Source organism: Lithobates pipiens, unplaced genomic scaffold, assembly GCF_037356315.1.
Source record: "Lithobates pipiens isolate NorthernLeopardFrog02 unplaced genomic scaffold, aLitPip1_a1.2 Scaffold_18, whole genome shotgun sequence".
Lineage (NCBI taxonomy): Eukaryota > Metazoa > Chordata > Amphibia > Anura > Ranidae > Lithobates > Lithobates pipiens.
In genome coordinates, this window is record NW_027507758.1 from 536268006 (window position 1) to 536295703 (window position 27698).

At 46.1% G+C, this 27698-nt stretch overlaps 1 protein-coding gene across 1 annotated transcript in view; it reads right to left on the reverse strand.

Annotated features, from left to right (window-relative positions):
- Positions 1-8276: 8276 nt before the first annotated feature.
- SMC6 (structural maintenance of chromosomes 6) overlaps positions 8277-27698 on the reverse strand; it is a 171531-nt gene continuing 152109 nt past the window's right edge. The window contains exon 27 of the mRNA XM_077488817.1: positions 8277-10721. Coding sequence (XP_077344943.1) covers positions 10607-10721 — 115 coding nt within the window. The 3' untranslated portion in view covers positions 8277-10606. The remainder of the gene's footprint in view (positions 10722-27698) is intronic.

The following is a 27698-nucleotide window of genomic DNA, read 5'->3' on the forward strand; positions in this document are numbered from 1 at the left end:
CCTGCTATTTTTTGTATGTCTCAGAATGGAGGGGGGGGCCCAAGAAAATGTTTGCCCAGGGCCCAATCAAAATTAAAGACGGCCCTGCCTACTTTCCCTTTAGGGAGTTCACTTGGGAATGGGTGAGTAATGTGTTATTTTATAGAGATCTTTACCTCGAGTCATGAGTGCCCATGATGTACCTTTGACCCCATTTCTCACAATACCCAAGGCCTTAATTCCCCCACCAAACGTCATAACGTTAAACGTCATTTCTACTCCCGGGATGTATATGCCCGACAGGGCTGGTACATGTCGCTCTGCCCACCGGAGGATGTGAGCGACCTCTCATGCTGCCGCCGAGCTCATTGTTCCTTCTTGATGGTTGACATATGCCACCGCTGTGGCGTTGTCTGACTGGATCCTGATTGGACTCGTAGCCTCATTGACCATGTGGAGAGACATAGCCTGATCGCTCGAAGCTCGAGCACACTGATCGGTAGCTGGGATTCCTCCCACGACTAGAGGTCCTGGGTCAACTGTACCCCCAGCACTCGACCCCAGCCAGTCAGGCTGGCGTCTGTTGTGAACATCGTGCAATGAAGAGGCAGGAACGATTTCCCAGACCGAAGGGGCCTAGACCTCAGCCACCAGAGAAAAAAAGAGTCCCTGACTAACTGGCTCACCCAAATCTGCTGATCCAGGGATAACAGAGATTTGTCCCATTTGGACAGTATCTCCCTCTGCAAGACTCTGGTGTGAAATTGGGCATATGGTACCGCCTCAAAGGAGGCTACCATGAGGCAAAAAACTCGCATGCAGAAATGCAGCGACGACCACCTGCGGTTCATCAACAACTTCACCGCGGCTCGGAGAGACTGCAGTTTGTCTAAAGGGAGAAACTCACTTCCACGGAGTCCAGCAGTAAGCCTAGGTACTCCGGGTGCTGAGTCAGCACTAGTACCGACTTCTTGAGGTTCAACACCCACCCAAACTCCTGTAGAGTTTGCATGGTGATTGCTAAATCCTCCCTTAATTCTGAGGCGGAAGCTGCCCTCAGAAGGAGGTCTAAGTAACCCATGATTGCGATCCCATGTTGTCGCAACAACGCCAAAATTGGAGCCAATACTTTGGTAAAGACTCGGGGTGCTGATGCCAGACCAAAAGGGAGATCCACAAACAGGTTTTGCCTTTCCCTCACTGCAAACCACAGAAACCTCTGATGCCTGAGGTATATGAGTATATGCAAGTACGTGTCCTGGATATCCAAAGACGCCAGGAAGCCCCTTTGAGTGCAGCGACTATGGAGCATACTGATTCCATTCAGAACCTTTGTACTTTCACAAAGCAGTTGAGGGCTTTTAGGTCCAGAATTGGAAGTACCCCTTCCTTTCTGGGGACTACAAACAGATTGGAGTAAAATCCCTGAAACTTTTCCAGCTTTGAAACAGGTACTATCACCCCGCGTCTGAGCAGGTCCCTTACTGCCCCAAACAGGGCCTCCCCGGCGAGCCGGGAATAAAAGTATGTTGGAGGGAAAAAATCTGTTTGGTGGCCAAGAGAGGAACTCTATCTTGTAGCCCGATGAAATTAGTTTGCAGACTCATTGGTTGGACAGCCGAGAGGCCCACCGAGCTGCAAACTCTCGAAGGCAACCCCCCACCGAGTGTCGGGCAGGGGAAAACCTTCATGCGGTAGCACTTTTGCTCGCAGGCTTGCGAGGCCAGGGATGCTTTTGTCCCTCAGCAGTCACCCTGTCGGACTGGGAGTGCTTATCGGATGTCCCGGGCGGTTGAAAAGCCTCTTTTGAGCGGAAAAGGTGAGACCCTGCATCAAGGAAGGGCAAATCCGTCAAAGCTTTTTTTAGATGCCTGGTCCGCAGTCCAGCATTTCAGCCAGATCAGGCGCCTTAACACCACTGCTGATACCGATACTCTGGAGAGCAGGGGAAGTGTATCCAGGGCCCCATCACAGACATACTTAAGGCTGTGCACCAGCTGGTCTGCTAGTTCTACGCAGACTAGAGGAGACTGTTGCTTCTCCAATTCACGGTGCAATCGTTTTGCCCACTCAGTAAGGGTCTGCGACACCATTGCTGTGGCCAATACCGGTTGTAGTGCTGACCTCACTACTGTAAACATGGATCGGGCCACTGCCTCGGCTCTCCTGCCGGTAGGGTCCTTAAACGCAGGAGCCCCTTCTACCGTAATCGTGGTTACTATATTTAACCTGGATACTGGGGGGTCAACGACTGGGGGAGCTGACCATTTTTCAAGGAGGCTCTCTTCAAAGGGGTAACGCACAGCCACCCTTTTTGGAAATGAAAAGATCCACTGCGGGCTTCCCCATTCCTTGTATATGAACTTATCAAAATACAAAAGATACAGAAACACCTTAGGTGTACGGGCTGCTTTATGGGACCCAAAGGGGACAACAACTCAGCAGAGGACCCTGCTGCATCCTGTATTTTGAGGTTATCCAGCACAGCGGCGATAAGTGCTCCAACTTGTGCTATTTCCTGCGCGGACGCGGAATCATCCTCACTGTCCGAACGGTCCTGGTCAGCATCCTCTGACACATCAGAACAGGGTCCGCCAGTCACCGTGGGGCCAGAGTCTGAATCAGAGCTCTCCCCGGAGGATGGGGGGAGGGGACTTTTTACCCCCCCTTGCACCCGCATGCCGCCTGCACCCTGGCAAAGAACGTTTCCAGGTCTGCCGACAAAGTGTCCAAAGGCACTGCACTATTTGCAGGTGAGCTGGTTGCAATTGCAGGGAGATCTTGGGAAGAAACGGCAGCTTCTGATGCCATGCTGACCCACCCTGTCTGCCGCCCTTGGGGACTTAGGACAAGGTGCTCAATCCCACCCTCCTAGCTGCTAACAGACTGAGGTGCCCCACCACAGGACTCACCACCTTGAACGAGTGCCAAGCTGTGCTGTCCCTGATCGCTGTGTCCTGTCAGTCACAAGTGTCCAGGAGTAAAAACCGCGCTGTTCTGAGGCACAGGAACCAGTGCTGGGTAGAAAGAAAACGCGCCGAGGCTACAAGAAAATGGCAGCCGGCCGTTCTTGTATAAGAAAAAAAACACTAGGAAATTGAGACAGAGACTAACAGAAAATGGCCAACAGCCATGCTGTACACAGAGACTAGCAGAAAAATGTCGGCGGCCACCGCTAATGGCAGTAGCACACGCAGAGCCCACAGACACCAGCAGAGAGACAGATGACAGCAGATGACTATATCATCAAATTTGTTCACCCCTGATGAAGGTTCTGAATTATCAGCAACTGGAAACGCGTCGGGTGTGGGTGATATAGGACAAGCATTGTTTTAATCATATTTTGTTCTGTATATATGTTTGTTTATTAATACACCAGGAGGACATTGTTTAGCCCATTTGTACTTCCTGGTAATATTATGTACATTGTGTAATTTATGAATAAAAATTGTACATTATTGTGTCCATTTGTGTCTGGAGTTGATGGTCATTTAAAATCCTACCCAATCAGGGGGAAGCCTTTTTTTTAGACGACAGCACATCGACACAGACAGCCAGTTCGGGCCCCAGTTAAGGGTCAGAGCCCCCCCAGAGGACCCCTGGCCCAGGTACATACACTGCACCACAACCCAGTCATGCAGCGTCCCCCGTGGGAGAGGGAACACAGCGACAGGGAGAGAGGAAAGGGAGAAGAGGGACCCCCTAATCGACCTCCCAGGGAATGCCCAGCTGCTCTGTCCTGCCGAGACAGGGAGAGCTGTACTTCGAGAGTACAGCTCTCCCTGTCTTAGAGAGCATATTTGCGGTCTCTCGGCACCAAAAGGTTAAATGGAGGACCGATAAAGGATCGTATCAAGCACTTTAACCGCAGTGGCCCTTTTACTCTCTCCCATTGTGTAACTAATTTGGAGAAGCCAGTCTGAACAGTTTTTCTTTCACCAAATAACTCACTTTTTACATTCTCTTAGGTCCCATTCAGTGGAACACCCTTCTTAACAGCTTATTAAACATGGTGCACTAAAGATCAGGGCTCAAGAAGGGGTATATCCATATTATATAAGAAGCCCTGCTCGCGTCCCCCCTCAGAAACAGTCATAGAGAGGGACCTTGATTGTTAGGTGGAGCCGGAGACTCGGTATTCTTGACCTAAGGTCTCCTTTAAAGGGGTCCTGAATGTGCCCCTTATTGAAGCCAGTCTTAAGGTTTTGACTAGCTAGTATTTGGTCCCCTCTCGCTTTGCTAAAATGTGTCTAAGCATTTCTCCAGATTGTGTTAAAGGGTGCTCGTTGAGAGGCTCCATGTTACACATATGGTGGAAATGCCTGAAAATCAGGGGTTATTGGAATAGGGCGTTTTCCATGCTCCACAGAGTGACAGATCTTTCCATCTTGCATAAGCCTCAAATTCAGGGGTGCCCGTGACCTGCTTCTGTGGGATGGTGGGTCGCATGCCCAGATTGTGGATTCCTGACCCACTATCCCAGAGTATTAGTGTGAAGAATGGAGCTGGCTGTAGAGGAAGCCTGCTTCTGGTATACCACCGGCTCCTGTCCCAGGCGGAGTGATACCAAATACACTCCCTGTCTGGGAGAGCAGCAGGCAGCCAGCTACACCCGCCTGAGGGACAGCAGCAGGCAGCCAGCCATACACACCTGAGGGGAAGGCAGCAGCCGCCAGCTACACCCGGCTGGGGGACAGCTGCAGGCAGGCAGCCACACCCGGCTGGGGGACAGCTGCAGGCAGGCAGCCACACCCGGCTGGGGGACAGCTGCAGGCAGGCAGCCACACCCGGCTGGGGGACAGCAACCAGCCATACCTCCAGGAATCCTGAGGAAGAAGTGAAGATCGAGCTTAGTTTTTAATTAGAACAGCAATGGGCATATCTGTTCTTTAAATAAAACAAGGTGCAAGAAAAAAACGGCCTAAATAGCACCATTTAGTGTCAGAGAAAAAACTCTTCCAAAAAAGTATGTAACCTGCATAAAACGAAATCTTAACCTCTATAAACAAAACACAATAGCATTTGTAATTAGGTTAGCAGCTGCTATAAATATATCAAAAATGAAAACAATAGCATTATAAAGTCCAGCACATCATATGTCCTTAAAATGCCATAGCAGCGCTCACGTCCATTCATCCACATGTGACAAGCTTTTATACGATTCCACATATAAGAAAAAACAGTGACTTCTTTTAATAGGTGAAGCTCTCGTTACGGTGATCCTAGTTGTTGTCACTTGTGCACCACATACCCAGAACGGCACCATGTGAGTAAGACTCCCCTTAGCAATATCTGGTGAGTGTATACCCTATTTCATGCGCCTTAAGGTAAACTTTTGTTGTCACTTCGAAGGCATTCCCTAATTCTGTTTGGATTCTATTAGGATGGAGGTATGGATGGCTCCAATGCAGCAGGATCATATGAAAGAGTAAAATTGCCACATAGCGTAATCTTTTTTTTCAAAATTGTATTGTAGCCAATAGCCCCCCATACATAATATACATACTAGCTTGTTAAAACAATAGAGCAGTGTAAAGAGTAAATTGTAGCGTAGTCACCGGTCCTATAGGAAGCCTCCTGTATACAACGAACAGTCACGCTGATTCCTTCCTGGTGGTTCCCAGCTGACCGTAACACACAAACGTCACGTCCGGCCTCCGTGGAGATTACGCAACTAATGCGTTTCGTCATTTCCAACTTCAACTGAGGGCATGATCTCACAATGTCACAATTCAGTTTAAAATAGAATAAGATCCTTGCCAATGAACCTATCACGTACCAATCATTCCTCTCCCTGTGCACAAAACATAATATAGTCCGGCAACAAGGGGGAAGAAAGAAAACCACAGGCATTGACAGCCGAGTGATGGAAACCCAACATACTTTTGTTAATTGCAACAATATAAGAATGCCACCATTCGGTGACAATACTAATACCATACGTTGTTTAACAAATCTGCATAGATAAATAAATATACAAATATACATGTCTGCCAAAGCAGTAATATCCGGCTACTAAATCAATAGCAAGCCAAAGGAAAACTTTCATAAGACGGCTGAAATACATTAGGTGTACCTTTTGGTATATGCACTAATAGGGAAATTAAAAAGATTAAAACAATTTTAAAATGAATCTGTTATATTTTTGGAAAAATGTTTTGCAATGAACACTTGAAACCGGAGAGGGGAAATGGCCAATGGGGCCAAATTTGGACATTTTCACTTAGGGGTGTACTCACTTTTGTTGCCAGAAGTTTAGACATTATTAGCTGTGTGTCAAGTTATTTTGAGGGGACAGCAAATTTACACTGTTATACAAGCTGTACACTCACTACTTTACATTGTAGCAAAGTGTCATTTCTTCAGTTTTGTCACATGAAAAGATATAATAAAATATTTACAAAAATGTGAGGGGTGTACTCACTTTTGTGAGATACTGTATATGCTCAGACTGTATGTTAGCACACTGTATTTTTATATATCTTGGCTGCTTGTATGTGATACTTGAATATTTTCAATAAAAAAAATAACCATTGACCGTTAAAACATGTTCAAAGGGAATGGACATTTTGCACCTGGAATGGAAAGTATAGGGTTCCTTAATTACAAGCCTAAAAATCTATGGTTACACAATGATTTATACCCATTTACCTAATAAACCCCCCCACACACACACAGTAACGGCTGCAGATGGTGAGATCTTGCTGCTCAAGTTCCAAATACGGAATCATGTGGATGATTTTACCCGATGACACCAACTCAAAACAGAAAAAAAGGTAACCTAAATTGCAAGTGTTTAAAGGAAAGAAGTAGCAGAGTCTTGTAATAGAAGAGGGGAGGGAAAGAGGCTCCAAGCTGACATTGGTGTAGCACAGTTTATTATAAAAGACGCAATGATACAATTAAAAGACACTCACAAAGAAGTCTGTGGTGACAGGCAGATGGTAACAGAGTGGGATCACCCAGTGGGAAGTCAAGGGAGTACTGGTGCCACTGGAGAACAAAGCTGCCTTGAGGAGCAGGGCAGGAATCTGGACAGTCCAATGGGTAATCGTCACGAGGAGGGAGACTTGTACTGTTCATTGTTGGTAGAAGCAGAAAAAAGTCATGCTTTAAGGCAAGACCTGATCTGTCCAAAGTGTGTGCAATTGTAATCTACACAGATGGGCAAGGTACCACTTAACTCTATATTAAAGAGAGCCTGTCAAGACAGCCATAATTGGGAGCGGGCATTACTGGTTTGTTTTTAAAGGTGCAAGCTTCTAGAACTTTTAAGTCTTCATTCATTCATTATGCAGGCACGGAAGAGAACAAGTATGCCAACAGACTTCACTTTCTACATACTTATAGTTAACTTCCCTACATATCTCTCATATCTCTACCTTTTCAAGCATCCCTTGCCCCCCCCCAGGATATATTAACAAAAGAAAACCCTATACATACCTTTTTTTTTTTTTAGCCCAGCCCAGCGACATTAGGGTTCCTTCTTCTAAGGCAAAAGCAGTGTGTGATATCAAAAATATGAGCACTGCTCAGCCCAGCAGTTCTGTTAGTCCAGGCTGTGCTATGTGCCCGCAGGGGCTTGTGAAATTCAGGTTACTTCCTCTAAGGCGGAAGTGGTGGGTGGTACTCAATGGACGTGTGAGCACTGCTCAGTCCAGCAGTACTTTAAGTCCAGGATGCCATATGAAGTGCCCCCCAGGGGACAAGTCAATGACAGCCTGGGTGCCCAGGGAGTGGGTTGAGTATTCTGGAAGAAGAGTGGCAAGTCTGCACGGGACAGTAGCGGAGAGGAGGGAAGTATTGGCGTGAAGGGATTTTTTTTTCAAACTGAAGGGGAAGACGTTCTCTTTGAAACATGTTTCCCATGATTTCTTGCAGTGTACATAAACAGGAGGTGATTTGGATGTTTACCAGATGTGGAGGCACCCATCCCAGTTACAGCATCTGTGGTTCTCTGTGTATTTGTAGCGACTGATACCTTCACAGAGGCTTCAACATGAATACCAGAGTCTCCGGCTATGGGACTGTCTCCACTTTGTCACATGTCAAATTTTCCACCTAGACTTGTGCTATTTGTGCTACATTAAATAGAGCTTACTCTGATAGGAGGCTACCGGTGACCCCTTTTTTTCTCTTTGATTTTTATTTATTTTTTTCTTCTTCAACAGCTATTGGGAATTGCACTTTTTAAATAAAAAACAGTACTGGTGTTCAGATGTAAGTGTCAAACATTACCTTAATATACTGCAGATTATGTGTGAATGTTGTTATGCTACATATAGATTCAAACCAACTTAATAAATAAAATAACTTTACTATTAAACAATAGCTAAAACAGTTTTTCAACTTTAAACTTTAGAAAGCGGTCAGCTTTCTGCAAGGATTCCAACAAAACATGGAAAATATAAAATACACAAAATATTTACAGAACCCAGTAAGAAAAGTACAGAAAAAACATTGATATACAAAGTTTTGTTATATTAACAGGTGAATACAAAAACAGAAATCTATATAAACTGAGATATGCATGACAAAGCTGAGAGCCTCCGATGTAAGACCTAACATTGCAATAGGGTAGAGTGCATTATCGAAGTAGGTATGTAAACTGAAGCTTCTGTAAGCCAGCATATGCATAGCTTAAAGCCTTGTACGCACTACTATTGTTTTTTATCGTTCGACCCAGTGTGTTGACTGCTAAGGTCTGAGCCGCTGTACTAACAATCAGATGTTAGCGCAGAGATCTCCTCTGCTGTTCTATTGTGGTCCGACAAGGGGTTGGCCCCCAGGCCAGAACACTCTGGTCAGCGCCCTCAGGCAATGGCCAGTCAGCAGACCTTTTTCGATCATGACCAAATGGCAGGCTTCTGACAGACCTGCTGCTCTACACACAGGCTGAATGCCGGCCGGTTTCTATGGAACCGGCCGATCCCATGCGGCATTTGGCCCCTGTGAACTAGGCTTAAGGTACAGTCCCCAGGTGTCAATGTCAAGGCCTGATTATTACATGGTAAGGCACTGTGATATGCAGAGCGGGAGGAACACCTACTCTTCAAGGTTGCGGAAGGAACATGCTGAGCTGTAATATTTGTCATGTACATCTCTGTTTATATCTTAGCACTACCGCAATTTTGTATTAGAGCCCAACCAATTGAACTTTCACTTTAAATTGGCTAAAAACATTTCAGGTGTGTCAAAAGAGAAAGTGTGCAAAGTCTATCAGATTGTTTTCTTTAAAAAATCGTCCACAGCCTATTTAGAAAAGCATGTCCCTTGCCAGCAAAGCTGCAGAGTGGGACCCTTGCTCTCAGTGGGGGAAGCAGGGATTTCTCTGTAGTGATTTACCTGCCTAAGACCCCATAAACATTATACAACCTTTGTGTCTGATTTCCATGTAGTACAAGGACCTGTCTGATTGCATACAAATTGAAACTCTTAAGGTTTGACCTCATATTATATGGTTTTGGTAAATCTAAAGGAAACAATCTAAACAAAATTGTATAGTGTGTATAAAGCTTTTGTCAGAGCTCTGTAACTTGCAGGGGTTTTGCTAATTACAGAGCTATAATTTTGACTCGGTAAGGGGTGTGTTAGACCTCTGAAGACAGCCCAACTGCTTCCCCACAGAAAATAAAGGTCCTTCTCTAGAGCTGCTGGCAGGGAGCAGACTATTCTACTCTGGCTATGGCTGCTTTAGAAATTTAGCCAATTTAAACTGAATGTTCAATTGGGCTTTAAGAAATGGAAGTTCCTCAGCTGCTGGCTGCCCACACCTACGTAACCTGTGGGTCAATGTATTGCACAATTTGTTAAAGTAAAACTGTCACAAATGTAATTCAAACTGAGTATTTCTTTTTTCCCTTCCCATGTGCTCAACTATTACCTCCACTGAGAAAGGCATGTGTACCTAACATGTGGATCCATAGATGGGAAGCTGAAGGAATTCAAAAAAAGTCTCAGCCTTTCCTGCAAAAGTTCAACTTAACATAATAAGTTATAACTTCATTGAACAATAAGAGGTATAACATAAATTTACTAACAAGAATCTGGAAGAAGACAAGCTTAATTAAGCTGGCCATAGATGGATCAAAATCTGTCTGGGTCAGCAAGGACCAGGCTGAATTTCAATTTATGGTTTCCACTCGAAAAAAGTAGATCTAATGATTGACTTCTGTCGAACAGACCTGTTGCAAAACTTTCATTCAAACAGGGGCTGCAGACAATCTGCTGCATTGCTGATCAGTGTATTCTGATAGAAGAGGAGTTCTATCAGAATAAAATATCCCAGGGTGGAGGATTCCTCCACCCACCTTGTTTGTGTGGATGGGGGAATCCATTCTATTTTTTTTCTGATCAACCTGCTGGCTTATCAGGAAAAAAACAAATCCTCTATAGCCAGCCTTAGCTTTTCCTGAAAAAAAAAATGTATATTTGTATACAACTTCAACTGCTTATATCCCTGGAGCAACTGGACGTTTTTTTAATTTCACAGACGGTAACCTCTACTGGTGTATTTTTTAGCCTATGTTCAGTTTGAAATGCCTGGGTTTTTGACAGACCGCATCAAAATGGACTGTAATATTCTCCATTCACTTAGGTGGGGTCTTCAGGTGGCATGCTGAAGAGTTTAATCTTCTGTTTCTTCATCTTGCTGGCTCCTTGGCAAAAAAGGTAATGTAGTTTGTCCTCGTTCAGGATCTTGCATTCGAAGAATTCGGATGAGATTGCTGGATGGCAGGGAGCTGCAAAGTAACAAAAGACATTACAATGTGCATCAGTGTTGTCTAGTTATTATTTATATAGCACAGTGACTTAGTGGTTAGAACTTTGTGTGTAGGGTCATCAATTTGAATCTCAACCATGACACTACCTGCATGGAGTTTGCATATTCAGCCAATCAGCGCTCTCTGCCAATGGCCACTGTGTTCTGACAGAGGGTGGGTGGGGGCTAATGGTTGAGCAGTCCCCCTGTCAGAACACAATAGCTCAGCGGGGAGATCGGTGTATTAACATCAGATTGTTAGTACAGGATCTCCTGCCGAACTCTTCATTTTTTTTTCCCCATTCAGGCCGCTGGGTTGAAAAAAAATAAAAAATAAAAAGATAGTGTATTACCAGGCTTTAATTGGTCCTAGGTTGTGTATGTATGCGTGTGAGATTGTAAGCTACTTGAGGGCAGGGACTGACATGAACTGTACAATATATTTAAATTATCAGCACTATATAAATACCTCTAATAAAATATATTACTATGATTAGGACAAATTCCAGCAAAAAAAAAAAACAATGTATTTGGATCCGACACACACACACAAAGTGTTTTAACTACCTACAACACTGACCCCTTATTGTGCATATTTCTGTACTATACTTGCAAAGCAGGAAGGAGAGTGTCAATATTTTTCAGAGGCTGTAGAGTTCTGTGTATTCTGTACCACTTCTCTATTTATGTTCTGTAATATCACTCTACCTCTTCTCTAAAGAACATTTCCACACTGGTTCAACCCACCCCTAACACGCTACCTTTAATACATTATTTTACAAAGCAGTAATTTCTAGTACTTGTAAAATTATGTGAATTAAGGGAAAATAGGATTTTTTGTACTCACCGTAAAATCTTTTTCTCTGTAATTCACCGACCGACACAGCTCCTCTCTTAGTCATTGGGTTGTTATGCCCTATTACTAGGAGATACTAGGCATTCGTTGTAATACAACACTCAGAACTCTTAGTTCCGCCCAGGGGGCGGTCCCTTGGGCAACAACCCCCCAGCCTGCCATGCAGTCATCAGTAAGTCAACAAGCAGTATAACGTAAAGAGAAAAAGGAGGGGCGGGTGTTGTGTCGGTCGGTGAATTACAGAGAAAATGATTTTACGGTGAGTACAAAAAATCCTATTTTCTCTTATATTCACCGACTGACAGCTCCTCTCTTAGCCATTGGGATGTCCCCAAGCAGTGCCAAACGAGGGGTGGGAAAACAGCATAGAAACGTCATCCTCCATGGCAAGTGGGAACTAGTGTATCTTTACGCACAAAAAAACAACAATGCGTGGAGAAATGCACCACAAAACCAGGGTACCCTCAACAGGAGAGACTACCCACAACCGCACCAAAAAACTGCGGAATGTAATGCAACAGCGCATTAACTTAACGGTACTGCGTTTTTTATCGAAAAACCAGGAAGAAAGAAAATATATTGCATATTCAATTGCAACTATACGACCACCTGCAAAACTTTGCGCCAAAACAGGCATCAGCCGTTGCACTGACGTCTACCTTGTAGAACTTGGTAAACGTGTGGACAGATGACCAGGTCGCCGCTTTACACACCTGCGCAACAGGCGCGTGGTGTCGGAAGGCCCAAGACGTTCCGATTGCCCTTGTGGAGTGGGCCGTGACCGGAAATGGGGGCACCTGTCCCTTCAAGGCGTAGGCTTGTACTACAATCTGTCTGATCCACCTGGAAATGGTGGCCAACGAGACCGCCATGCCTTTCTATGGACCAGCCACCGAAAATAAACAATGAGTCTGACTTCCGAAAGGGAGCAGTGGCAGACAAATACACCTTAAGAGCCTGAACCATGTCCACAGCGTGAAGGGCCACCTCCTTAGGGTGTTTCGGCTTAGGACACAGAGATGGTAATACAATGTCCTCATTGATATGAAAAGCCGAGATCACTTTAGGTAGAAAAGACAGTTGCGGACGCAACACCACCTTATCCTTGTGGATAACCAGATAAGGCAACTTGCAGGACAAAGCCGCCAGTTCCGAAACCCTCCTGGCCGATGTGAAGGCCACTAGAAAGACCACTTTTTGGGAAAGAGTCAACAGGGGAATCTCCCTATTTTCAAATGGCGGTTTTTGAAGCGCCGATAACACCAGGTTCAAATCCCACGGGGGTAACGGTGGACGCACCGGAAGGACTAAATGGCGTACCCCCTGAACAAAGGTACTCACTAATGAGTGAGACGCCAGGGGTCGCTGAAAAAAAGACAGCCAACAAATTTGCCCCTTAAGGGTGTTTAACACCAATTTCTGATCTACTCCTTGCTGAAGAAACAGCAGGATCCTGGATATGGAAAAAGAGCGCGGATGTCATCCTTTCTCCTCACACATGAAGATGTAGGCCTTCCAGGTACGATGATATATCTTCAGAGAAGATTTCCGTGCCCTCAACATAGTTGGGATCACAGAGTCCGATAGACCCCGGTTCCTCAACACCTGTCTCTCAATAGCCATGCTGTTAAAGCCAGCGATGGTAAAGCAGGATGGAGAATCGGACCTCGAGACAGAAGGTCCTCTCGCAACGGCAGTCGCCATTGGGTTGTCCGCCACCAGGCAAACTAGGTCTGTGTACCAAGGATGCTGAGGCCAATCTGGGGCAATCAGTATTACTGGGATCCCCTCAACTTCCACTCTGCGAAGCAGACATGGTAACAGTTTTAGTGGAGGAAAAGCGTAGATCAGCTGGTACTGATCCCATGGAGCCACCGGTGCGCCTGACGTGTCCGCCCACGGATCTCTTGTCCTGGACACGAATCTCAGCACCTTCCGATTGAGACGGGAGGCCAGAAGATCCACGTCTGGTGTGCCTCACCTCAGGCACAGTAGTCTGAATACCTCTGGATGCAAAGCCTCCTGGGTCCAGCATCTGGCGACTCAGATAGTCCGCCTGCCAGTATCCACTCCCAGGATGTAAATGGCCGTCAGGGCCGGTACATGTCACTCTGCCCACTGAAGTATCTAAGTGACCTCCCGTGCAGCGGCTGAGTTTCTTGTTCCTCCTTGGTGATTGACGTATGCCACAGCCATGGCGTTGTCTGACTGGATCCTGATCGGACGCCCCTGAAGTCTCATCGACCATGTGGAGAGGCACAGCCTGATCGCTCTTAGCTCGAGCAGATTGAGCGGCAACTTGAATTCTTCCGCCGACCAAAGGCCCTGAGCCGACTGAACCCCCATCACTCCACCCCACCCGTCCATCCAGGGACAACTGAGATTTGTCCCATTTTGTCAAAATCGCCATCTGCAGGACTCTGGTGTGGAACTGGGCATATGGTACTGCCTCAAAGGAGGCTAAAACGAGCCCCAGTACTCGCATGCAGAAGCGGAGTGACAACCACAGCAGTTTTACGGTGGATCTGAGAGTCTGCCGTTTGTCTGAAGGGAGAAACACTCTGCTTCCCTGGAGTCCAGCAGCAAGCCCAAGTACTCCAGACGCTGGGTCGGTACAATCACCAAGTTTTTTAGGTTAAACAGACACCCAAATTCCTGCAGGGTCTGTATGCTGATCGCCACATCCTCCTCCAATTCTGAGGTGGAAGATGCCCTCAGGAGGATATCGTCTAGGTATCCCACGATTGCGATCCCATGTTGCCGCAGCAACGCCAAAACTAGAGCCAATATCTTGGTAAAGACTCGGGGGGCTGATACCAGACCAAAAGGGAAAGCCACAAACTAGTAGTGGGCTTCCCCGACTGCAAATCGCAGAAACTTTTGATGCTGAAGGCATATGGGCATGTGCAGGTACGCATCCTGGATGTCTAAAGATGCCAGGGAGTCCGCTTGATGGAGTGCAGCAACTACTGAGCGAACCAATTCCATTCTGAACCTCTGCACTTTCACAAAGTGATTGAGGGCTTTTAGGTTCAAGATTGGACGTACCCCTTCCTTCGTGGAAACTACAAAACAGATTTGGGTAAAATCCCTGGAAACGTTCCGATTCCGGAACCGGTACAACCACCCCGCGACTCAGTAGGTCCCTTACTGCCTCCAAGAGGGCCTCCCGGTGAGCCGGGGATACGGGTATGCTGGAGGGGAAGAATCTGTTTGGTGGCCAAGAGAGAAACTCTATCTTGTAGCCGGAAGAAATCAGATCGCAGACCCATTGGTCGCATAACTGAGAGGACCATAGGGCTGCAAACTCCCGAAGGCGACCTCCCCACCTGAGACATGGGTGGGGGGCAAACCTTCATGTGGTAGCACTTTTGTTTGCAGGCTTGCGGTTCCAGGGATGTTTTTGTCCCTCCGTGGTCGTCCTGTTGGGCTGGGGACGTTTAGCCGAAGCTCCGGGCGGACGAAAAAGCCATTTGTGAGTGGAAAAAGAGGGCCCTTGCCTCCGGCGTGGCTCCTTAGCCTTCCTGGCCTGTGGGAGTAGGGTACTCTTACCACCTGTGGCATTTTTAATAATGCCATCCAAAGAGGCTCCAAAGAGCTTTTTTGGATGCCTGGTCAGCAGACCAGCATTTTAACCAAATCAGGCGCCTCAGCACCACTGCTGACACTGAAGCCCTGGATAACAGAGGAAGAGTATCCAGGGCTGCGTCACAAACGTACTTAAGGCCTTGCACTAGTTGGTCTGCTAGTTCCACGCAGACAGGAGAAGCCTGTTGCTCTCCCAATTCGCGGTGTGACAGTTTTTCCCACTCAGTTAGTGTCTGCGACACAAGTGCGGAAGCCAGTACTGGTCGCACGGCGGACCCCACAACCGTAAACAAGGAACGAGCCACTGCCTCGGCCTTCCCGTCCGTGGGATCCTTAAATGCAGGCGTTCCCTCTACCGGGATCGTGGTTACTTTATTTAACTTGGATACTGGGGGGTCCACGGCTGGAGGAGCCGACCACGTCTTGAGAAGGCTTTCCTCAAAAGGGTAACGAACTGCCATGGATTTGGGGACGGAAAAGGTCAGTTGCGGGCGACACCATTCCTTGTAAATGAACTTGTCAAAATAAGTCAGATATGGGAACGCCTTAGGTGAACGTGCTGGCTTGCGGGACCCAAAGGGGCCCGCTACATCAGCAGAGGGATCTGCCATCGCCGGAATCTTCAGGGTATCACGAACAGCTGTTATAAGTGCTACAACAAGCGCTTTGTCTCGCACGGACCTGGACTGGGACTCATCCTCACTGTCCGAATGGTCCTGGTCAGCGTCTCTGACAAGACAGAGCAGGGGTCGCTAGCTGAGTCTGCATCAGAGCTCTCCCCAGAGGACGAGGGGGAGGGGGGGGCAGGGGGCTTTTTTTTGCACCCTTTTGCCCATGTGCTGCCTCCATCTTGGCAACGAACGAATTGAGGACCGCCGTCAGGGTGTCCATAGGCACTGCGCAGGTGACCTGGTTGCAATTGCCTGGATTTTGGGGGAAGAAACACCAGTTTATGAAGCCATGCTGACCCTACCCTGTCTGCCACCCAAAGGGGACTTAGGACAGTGACAGTCCCAGCCTCCTTACTGCCGCTGGCTGAGGGGCTCTTTCCCGCTGGACTCACCGCCCTGAGGAGTTCTGCGCTATTCAGCAGGTAGTGCCTGTAGTCCCTGTTGACTCCCAGGTGCAGAGGAAACAGTGCTGTGTTGGTGGAAGCAGCTGCAAATGGCGCTAAAACCGCTCTGAAGTGTGCACAGGCTTCAACAAAATGGCTGCCCAGCACAAGGACATAAAACACAGGGAAAATAGCTGTGAGGGCACAGGAGCACATGCTGCCACTAGAGAACACTGAAAAAAACGCTTTCAGGCTACAAGAAAATGGCAGTGTTCTGAATAGGAAACCACCAGGAAAATGGCCGCTGAAGCCCAGGAGAGCATGCTGCCTTTGCCCACACCTAAAATGGCTGCCGAAATCAGCTCCATGAGGCGCAGGGAGAAATCAATGGCGGTGAGCACAGTTCTGCACAGGATATCAGCATGGCCTCACAGACACCTTCCAGGGGCATGAAGAATAGGACCCTGGACACAGCTAGCCAGTGCAACAACCCCCCCAAGGTGAGAGCCCCCCCGGAGAGCCCCTGCATAGACACACACACACACACACACACACACATGCACGCTCAGCAGCCACATGCAGCATCCCCCACAGGTAGGGAAGATAGGGACAGGGAGGGAAGAGAGGGAGGTGAGGGACCCCCAAATCGATCTCCCAGGGAATGTCCAGCTGCTCAGCCCCGTCGAGGCAGGAAGAGCTGTACTTACCAGTCCTGAAGAGCTGGGAGACATTCCACCACAGACCCACTCACTGATCAGTACAGGGTGGCTGATGGACCGGCATACAGTGGTGCAGACATCAGTAGCCCGGTCATATGTATGCCCCGTAGCATAAAAGCTCACTGACCACCTCTGGAGCGGAGGTTTCGTCATGGCCTGCCTAGCGCTTAGCTGCGGCCTGCACACGCTCGATGGCCGGACTGGGGAGACTACAAGGATAAGAGTATCCAGCCTGTCACCCAGCCAGCTGTTGATAGTAGATCACAGGATCAATCATCTTGCACGCAAAGTCATGCTTCTGCAGAAAAAAGCACAGACCGATGGGCCCGCAGGGTTCCTAGGTCCTTCTCCTTCACTAGGCAAAATAAAACTGATGAATGCATGGCAGCCTGGGGGGGGGGGGGTTGTTGTTGCCCAAGGGACTGCCCCCTGGGCGTAACTAAGAGTTCTGAGTGTTGTATTACAACTAATGCCTAGTAATAGGGCATAACAACCCAATGGCTAAGAGAGGAGCTGTGTCGGTTGGTGAATTTAAGAGAGAAACCTTTTTTTTAGGATTATGGGGTTGTCATCGCCATCTTTCTGAAATGCTGATTGCCTGGCTATTGTGCAGCCTCTCTGCCTTCAATACTTTGGAAGACACCCAGAACTTGGCAGATCAGCTAAGCCATAAGTCCCAATCTAAATACTTGTTCTGGATCCAAAAATAGTGATGGCGATTCCCGGAATGGTTCCAGAGGAAAGAAGAGGGATAGGCAGACACAAAAACATCCCAAGACACCCAGTGGAAGTAAAAAGTAAGGGAGGCTGCTTACCAAAATATGTTGGCTTTCAAATGAATGAAAAGCGAAATCACGCCTTAGGCCGGGGCTCACATTGGTATGACAGGACAGTCGTACCACTTTGGATCTGACTTTGCCCTGAGATTTGAAGTCCGACTTCAATGAACAGGGATCCGACTTCAATGAACAGGGACCCAGGCACTATGACTGGTACGAATCTTTAGGAGGGACTCCACGCATAATGTAAAAAATAAAAATGCCATGGGTTCCCCCTCAAGGAATATACCAGGCCCTTTGGTCAGGTATGGATTTTAAGGGTAATGCCACGCCGAAAAACCGGCGTGGGGGCCACCCCCCTAAAAACCATACCAGACCCTTATCTGAGCACAAAGTCCAGCACGACAGAGCGAGCGTCCCCCCCGAACTGTACCAGGCGCATGCCCTCAACATGGGGGGGGGGGGGTCAAACATAAAACGCAGTACACAGGCTTTTAAAGTAATTTATTATGGCAGCTACGGCGCCTCTTCGGACTTCTTCCCCTCTCCAGGTCTTCTGACTCCTCGGCTGTCAGTTACTCTCCTCTCCGGTTCTTCTCCCTCTGTCCGTTGTCTTCTCCCGATGTTCACTCAACGCTCTGTCCTGCTCTAATGCAGGGTGTGCGGTGTGCCACTACTTATATTGACTTTACTGCCCCATCATGCCACGGGTGACACAACGCCCCATGCCAATATAAGTAGTGGCACACTGCACACCTAGCATTAGAGCGGGAGAGAGCATCGAGTCAACATCGTAAGAAGAACAGAGGCAGAAGACAGCGGAGAAGACCTGGCAAAAGAGCGAGAAGATAGCAGAGAAAAGACCCAGCAGAGGCAGAAGACAGCGGACAGAGGGAGAAGAACCGGAGAGAGCTAGAAGACATCAGCGGAGGAGGCAGAAGTGATCGGAAGAAACGCCGGAGCTGCCTTAATGAATTACTTTAAAAACTTGTATACTGCGTTTTATTTTTGACAATTTTTAGGTGAATGGGTAGGGGTACAATGTACCCGATACACATTAACATAGGGTGGGGGGCTAGGATCTAGGGGCTTCCAGATTCTAATAAGCGCTTTGTTAAAGGGGGCTTCCAGATTCTAATAAGCACCCCGCACGCAGACCCCGCCAACCAACAACCTGGGTTGTCGGGAAGAGGCCCTTGTCCTCATCAACATAGGGACAAGGTGCTTTGGGGTGGGGGGTGCAGGACCCCCCTGCCCCAAAGCACCCACCTCCCATGTTAAGGGCATGCGGCCTGGTACGGTTCGGGGGCGTCCGTGATATTGGGTAGAATATATGATATAAAACACTCAGTAGTACGTAATAACAACAGTTTATTTAAAAGCAAAAAAAAGAACACTCACATTGTATAAGGTAAAAACATGCATATCTGTACTGCTGCAGCAAAGGACTAGATTCCCGGCAACACGATCGTTACAGACAGCGGACGTGGTGATGTCAATATCTTGTACTGCATAACGCGTTACTTCATACGTTTGACATTGTCACACTTCTGACAATGTCAAAATATGATGAAGCGCGTTGGGAAGTACCAGATACAACGTCACTACGCACCATGGCTGCTGGCCGGAACAATCGCATTGCCAAGACTAGTTCCTTTGCTGTAGCTATACAGACCATGCATGTTTTTACATTCTACAACACAAGTGTTATTTTTTGCTTTTAAATAAACTGCTGTTATTACGTAATACACTATGAGTGTTTTATATCATATATAGTACCCGATATCACGAGTGGAACCGAGGATCTGAGTGCACCCAGAGCCATCACAACCAGCGTGGATTTGTTTGGGATTTATTCTTGAAGGTGTTATTTGGCTTTTCATTAATTTGAAAGCCAACATCTTATGGTAAGCCACCACCCTTACCTTTTACTTCCACTGGATGTCTTGGGGAGTTTTTGTGTCTGCCTATCCCTCTTCTTTCCTCTGGAACCATTACAGGAATATTTTGTTTGTATTTAAATGGGCTATTTTCACTTGCTTACTTGATTTTATTTATGTATTATCATCTGTATATGGTGGTTTGAAGACTTTCTTTTTATATGTTCACAATATTTTGATCTTGATAAGCTCTGCACTTTTGTATTATTGTTTGGTTATATCTATCTACTGACCTGTGCCAGTAACTGTCACTACTACACTTTTTATACTTTTTCCAGCACGGATTTTTCACAGGTTTACAATAAGTATTTGCAGATTGAAATGGTAACAAACACGTTTTATACTTTTTTAGCAATTACACACATTTGCTTATATTTGCCTAGAGTTTGGCTATAATAAAGAAAGACTTTGAACAATTAACTTCATGTTACCTGCCTCTTCAAAATAAGAGTACTAGGGACATGGGCAGCCAAAGGCCAAGCAAGACCAGGAACATGGGAGCAAGGAACCTAATTTTGTGCGACTGCGGGTGACTGTGGTTGGGCAATGGCACTATGCCTATTTTAGATACACATAGGGCTTTTTCTTGAACTTTAAAAAGAGCGTTGAAAAAAATAAGCCAGTAATGCACATTTCTAAGCATATGAATTTCCAGTTTTAGGCTATTATGATAGTGGAGCCCTATATCTCAGAGATAAACGTTTTGGGTCTTTAGCAGAAATATCTTATGTGTCCAAGGAAACATATTGGTTGAGTGTCAGGCTGTAAAGGCCACCCTAGAGGTCGACTTATGTCTTGTCCGAGTGCAGGGCTGATACCCAACCTACTCTACTCTCAAGCCTGCTGCAGGAGGTAACACTGTCTTTTAACAAAGGTTTTAGCACTGAACTCAAATGATAGGATGGCTAACAAAGCTTATTCTTTATGTTTGATACGCCTAGAGTTAATGCGATTTTATATGCATTTACACACATCAAGCATTTTTTTCTGCCAAAGGCGCTCTGCCCCCCCCCCCCCCCCCCCCGCCTCTAAATGCCTGTGTGTGCACAGACACTTATGCTAACATGGATGGGCTCCTGAGGACGTGGAGGCGCGAAACACATTGGAAGGAGCTACAAGCATGACGTCACCCTTTGTGGAAGCTGTTGATGTGTGTGGTGGCTTTATCTTTGTACTTACCTTGGCGATTTTTGGTTTTAATGCAAGACGACATATTAGAAACTTCATCCTCACAAGTACAAACCACTAAATAAATAAACACACTATGATGCCTATTTCTTGTGTTGTGCTGCAAAACACTGTCAGCCAAGTGCACACAACTGCCCCTAGTAGAGGAGTGACCAGATCTATGGGCTAATGTGAGAGAATCCTGTCCAAACTACTGAAACGCTATTTCGCTGCTTATAATTTGGCAGCTCTAGGTTGTGGTAAGTGTGCATTTTGTCTGATTGGTGAAAGGAGATTCACTCTGGGCCTGCTGTTGGCTAAAGCATGGTGGTGGAAGCTAGTTTGGGGATACTTCTATGGACTATTATAGGTCTGTTTTAGCTGACTTTTTCACATGTTTCTTCTGATGGATGGTTAACACTTATGTGTTTATTAAAAGTAAGCAGCTACAAAAACTGTAGCTGCTGACTTTTAATAAACACATACTCACCTGTGCCACGATCCAGCGGTGTACTCACCCCAGCAGTTTTCACACTCTCTCCTCTCTCTGCAGCGCCAGCATCTCTACTATGGGCACCTGGCTGTGACAGCTTGCGGCTTAACAGCAGAGTACCCACTGCGAATGCGCAAGTGGTCGCTGCACTCTTTGACTGGCCCCAAAGTCTTCTACTCCCTCCTCCCCAAAAGCTCAGTTTCACAAACAGAAGTTGGGGAGGAGGCCTTAAAACAGAAGTTCCACTTTTGGGTGGAACAGCGCTTTAATTGGTGACAGATGTAAAGTATATGTCCATAATTTAGTCTATAATTTAGTTTAGGGCTGTAATTGTCTCTTGTATATATTGTATGTTTAGAGGGGTGTTTAGAGGCAGAAAAAAAGCCCAGTGTGCATGAGGCCTAAATACAAGAAAGGCCTTGTAATAGCCTCACATTAGTTTTGCTATACAGCCTACTCTTGGCTTTAAAAAGGAAAAATATTAGAAAACAAAATCAAATGCAGAAAAAGGACAAGCAAGAAAATCCAAAGCCCTATATATCTGTTTTTACCTAAAAATAGAATGCAGCCCTGGCTTTGCTTCTCCATGTAGCAAGTAACAGACAAGAAGAGAATTCCTGTTTTGTACCAGCTGCTACTCAACAGCACATAAAAATGGGTCATGTCAAGAATAATTAAGAAACGACACAAAGAATTAAGAACTGTACTTCCCTGGAGAACGGAGCTCTGGATTACTTACCTAGGGATACTCAATAAAAACAGTGATTAATTATGTTATTCTTAGAGTTAAGAAAAAAAATCACTATGAAATATATAGAAGTGAACTGCAGTGTCTACGTTACACAATAGAGCCTAAGATTAAGGGTCCATTCCCAGAAGAAACTGCACATTTAACTGTGCATTTTTGACTGCATAATTGCATGCATTTGAAGTGCGCTTGACGCACGCTTGAATGCATTTTGTGCTGTGATTAGCACCACATTTGCAATGCATTCTTTATACATTTTTGGGCTTGGCTTCTTTGGCTAATGAATGCACAGTGTGGTGCATTTGAAGTGCGTTCCCTGCATTTGCAGTGCAGAAAAATGCAGCAAACTATACTTTTTTTTTTTTTAACTGCGCTGAACGGCACTGCAATGATGTAAACTATGCCCATGGGATTACCTTGGTTTTGGGCTGTCTATGCAATTGGGGTGCAGTTCAAAATGCACCAAACTGCAGCCAACTGTGTTCGGTGTGAAAGGGCCCTTACAAGACAACAGTGCAGTGTCGCCCCCAGCCAGCAGTCGAAAAAAAAAAAAAAAAAGGCCCTGTTAAAAAAAGAAAAAGAAAAAAATGTTCTTTAAGTGCACTGTATTCAGGTGCTGGACACAGTGCACTATGGGATGCGCCATATCAATGCAATCATGAGATTGCAGACGAGGCACTTCATTTTCAGGGTTTTGACTTGCTTTGTGGTGCATTCCAAAGCGCCGGACTACTTCCGCCTGTAGTACTACTACGGCGGGTGCTTTGTTTTTCTAGCTAACTGGTTACTTCCGGTTTCCGTATGCTAGTGGTGAACCAGAAGCGATGTCTGCAGCTCTGTGGAACGCACGGCCCAAGCGAAGCTGCCTGTAAGGCAAGTATGAGACTCAGTCAGCAGTGTATTGTTCTACTCTAATCTATATACAAGTCGGCTCTTACATCATATATGCTGCTACTGGACAAGGTCAGTGGGTCATTGCTGATGTGCTGCATCAATGGGGACAGTTATAATGGGCACAGCAGGTCTATATGCCTGGCCGGAAACTCAGCACAGGGATGGTGGGAAGTGAACCCCTCATAATGGGTACAGTGAGGCTGCATTTGATGGGCACAGTGGCTGCAATTGAAGGGCACAGTGGCTGCATTGCAGACACTGTGCCTGCATTTGATGGGCATAGTGGCTGCAATTGATGGGCACAGTGGCTGCAATTGATGGGCACAGTGGCTGAAATTGATGGGCACAGTGGCTGCAATTGATGGGGTTTTTCCCCAGAATTTTTCAGTTTGTTTGCGCGCCCCCCCCCCCCCCCCCAAAAAAAAGAAGAAATCCTCAGTAACTCTGCTCAGCACATACATCTTAAATAGGACCTAAGCTGTGGAAGCTGCACCCAAAAAAGGCCTAGGCAATCCGTGAGAAAGTAGAAGCAGGTACCTGTCAAAACTAGCTCGCTATGTGGGCACTAGAGCTGAGCTTCTGCTTTGCGTGTCCATGCAGAAACAGGGCCGAGGCTCACCCACTCCCTCTCTCACCTCATTGGCTCACTGACTTTGACTTACAGCAGAGGGAGGGGAGGGCACATAGAATGCATTAAGATAAAGAACCCTCTGCCTTTAGAACCACTTTAAAGCGGAACTTCCCCTTTTGGGTGAAGTTCTGCTTTAACGTAGCAAATCCAAGGGTCTGATGTGGAAATCAGCACTGCTCTTGTCATAGATACCTTAAACATGCTTTTAACCTGAGCAAAATTTCCCACCCAGTATAATTACATTATGAAGAAGGTTGCACCAGTCTTTGTAAAGAGACTCCAGATACTGCCAAAGACTTAAGGTCGGTAGGTCTTGTCGTGACATTTTTTTTTATCAACCACTGTCATCTTTAACATATGCATGCCCACATTTGTAGTTCTACATTTTTTATCTTATTTCTATATTGGACATATCTATACTCATATAATATTGGAAGGAGAGCTCCCATTGTGGCTATTTTAAATCCTCCTCTCTTTCGGCACAGCGTAGATGAAAAGGAAAATAGTAAATGGCAGCTGCTCTCAGGCACATCCCCTCTGGCACCACATGTAAGGAACTGCTTGTCAGAGTGTTGGAAACCTGCAGCAGCTCAGATATCTCAAACAGCTCGTGTGGTGGTTTCTGCCACAAGCAATAACTAAGATGAGGCGCACAGGATCAGCCACGTCAGTTATTATTTGTGTTTGTCATCTGCTAGTCTACAGTACAGAAGCATCATTGGATTTAACTCAAGACCGGTTCTGTTTTATGGTTCTGCTTGGTTTGTTCAAAGAAAACCATCACAAGACAGGACTGCAGCATTTGCAGAATAGGCTGAGACAATGCAGAAGTTGCTTTTACTCACTCTTTTCTGCTAGTAGTGGGTGATCAGCAGTTGAAGACGGACCATTTCCATATCCTTGTTGAATAAATTACAAATTTGGAAAAACTGAAAAATGTTTTGTTTTTTTTGCACAAAATGAAAAAGTTTTGGTTCAATGAAGCGGAATCTGATCACCACTAGATCTTTGTTACTATGACCCCAACGAGGAAAGCTTAGCGAGCCCAGCTTTTGCTGGGACGCAGTATGCAAGACTTCCAGAAATCTATTTGGAGTGCTAGAACTTCCTGGTAAAAGTCAGTTCAACTTTAACCCGTGATGCTTTTTGACCCTAAAAAAAGGAGAACTGGGGAAGGATGGACAAAGCAAAGAGACTGCAGTGGTTCCTGAGTCCCTTTAACTGGGAATTTACACCCAGGGGGCTAGAAAGACTCCCTGATGACATCTCCTCTGTGATTGGCTGTCACAGTGGTCACATTAGGGAGCCAGTCTCCAATCATTACTAGATTGGGAAAGCTGCCTATAACGGCATGGTCACTGTGCAGCGATTGTAATGTGTAGTATGTGGGCATTAAAGTTCCCGCTCTCTGAAGCTGGCCAGATGTTAATAAGTACACGGGGGAAGCACCCACACATTTTTCCACTTACTGCCATTGCCCACCACTTCTCTTGCTAACTGTACCCCCACACTTTTGCATTGAACACTACTGTACCACACAATTCTCCCTTGACCGTCAATTTAAACTGTCATTAAACCCATTTTATTAAAAACTATCAATAAATGGACACTATGGGATTCTTTTTCTGTATTCTGCAAAAAAAAAAACTGGTTGATCCTGCTGTTCATTGTCTCCTCCTGCTGCCAATGTCCTCACTGCAGTTGGGGATTTTGCAGAGCAATGTTGGCAGCTACTGCACATGCTCGGTTTTCAGTGCATCTTCTACCCTGAGCGTTTCCCCCCTATCACATCTGAGCAGCCCATGAGACTATAAAATCACACATGTGGGTGTATACACAGTGGTAAATGACAGCCCACTCGCTTTCTCCTCCTCCATGCACACTAACCAGCTAAACACAATGTTGTGGGATAATACATGGTGATTGACGGAGGCTTCGCCTCCCTCTTATTCTAAGACACAGGCTGGAGGGCCGTGACACATCCCGTGATTGGGAGAAATCCACCCACACCATAATTTTTCCAAAAAGAAATAAAGAATACATTTCAAATATGTATTTGTATGAGGATTTAAAACAGTTTGATTTTACCTATTTTTTGAACTCTGTATCCCAAAGGCTGTCTTTTTCTTTTTTTAATTTTGAACATGTGATCAGCAGCAGAGGACTAGAAGATCCTCCTGCAACGGTTTCCCTACAGACAGGCTGGGAAAAATCTGGGTCATGTGACAGCGGTATATCCATTAGGGGGAAAAAAAAGGTACTTAGATTTTATTTATTTTTTCCATTGTACTACTAGTGCACTACAGTCTGCAGAATTGTGCTATATATTACATTCTGCAGACTGCTGTATTCTGTACACTACATTATTGATTCAAGATACTTTGATCTTTTTTTTTTTTTTTTTTAGAATACAGAATTTTATTCAGTTTTAAAGAGGAAGTAAACCCTAATGGGTTTACTTCCTCTTTTTTTCCCTGCAAAGGTAAAGCATAATGGACTACTATGCATCGCATAGTAGCTCATTATGTGTCACTTACCTGACACAGGAGCCAGCGAAGTCGCCGCTGTCCCCTGTAGTCCGCTGCATCCATCTTGCTGGTGGCGTCTCGCAGCTCCGCCGAATGACAGCGGCGAAGCCGCGATGACGTCACTCCCGCGCATGCGCACGGGAGTCGCGTCTCGCAGCTCCGCCGCTGTCATTCGGCGAAGCCGCGATGACGTCACTCCCGCGCATGCGCACGGGAGTCGACAAATTAGGCAGCTCCATTCTTGGACTTGCCGCGTTTAGTGCGCCTGCGCGCCGCTGTCTACGGCGCATGCGCCGTAGACAGCGGTGCCCATTTTCGGGCAAATATCTCCTAAACCATATAGGTTTAGGAGATATTGCTTGGACCTACAGGTAAGCCTTAATCTAGGCTTACCTGTAGGTCAAAGTGGTTTGTAAGGGTTTACAACCACTTTAACAAAACTGGCACACCATCGATCTTTTTAAAAAGTAGTACAAGGGGGTATTTCTAATACAAAAAAAAAAAAAAATCAATCAATGGAGAGATAAGAAATTCATTGTTTGTTCATGTTGGGTTAACAGATGAGGTCCAAAAGATTAATTTAACTTTTATGAATGGGAATTACCTTTTCATAAAAAAGTCCAACCCAGATACTCCCCCACCTCCTTTATGTACCTGGAAAGGAGCAAAATCCTAGCCATTATTAACCCAGGATTCTCTCATGGCACCAAATTCCCAGCTGTCAATCTCTGACTCTATATTCTACATAGTATTCCCTATACAGGGAGGAGCTAAAAGCCATGACAGACTGCAGTCACTATGTAATGACGGTGGCACTAGGATATTCCCCAGAAAGCTCTAAGCACAGCTCTCATGCCAGAACATCCATTAGGAATCTGCTCGCTTAGCAGAAATTGTGTCTCTTTTTCAAAGTTCATGCTTTATTAAAGCAGCCCCAAAGCATCGAGTGTTATCAAATGAAATTCTGGCTTCCCGTTGAGGCAGCTCGGAAGGCCACCAGTAAAGGGCACATTATCTACTTTAATGCTCAATCGCTTGGTGAGGAGTAAAGAACGGCTTCAAATGTAAGCCTGACACGAGATGCTGGCATATCTGAATGTTTGTATGTGTTAACAATAATCTGCCACATCACACTAACGTGCTACCTTTCTAACTAAAGAGGAACCCTATTTTTTTTTTCTTTTTTAAAGGAGAAGCTATTAAAATTACTACCCAAAAAAAAGATCCCCGCTAGCTGTCAAAACGGGAGTCAGGGGGGAGCCTGTTTGTAACATGTGACATGTTACACCCTGAATATAAGTGACACATGTTACGAAAGGTGAACCTATCCTTTAACTACTTGCAGCCTGTAAGACGTCCATGGATGTCTTCGGGTTTCAGTAGTTATACTAGGAGGATGCCAGCACCTACAGGCATCATCTCAGTATGGATCTTTTCAGCCAACCACTGCCAGTAAGGCAGAAGTGATCCCAGTGGCTAATTAGCCACTTGAACACTTCTGCGGGAGGAGGAAGGGGGGGCCTCACCCCGCTCCCTTGGCCTTTCCTGGGCTCTACAGTC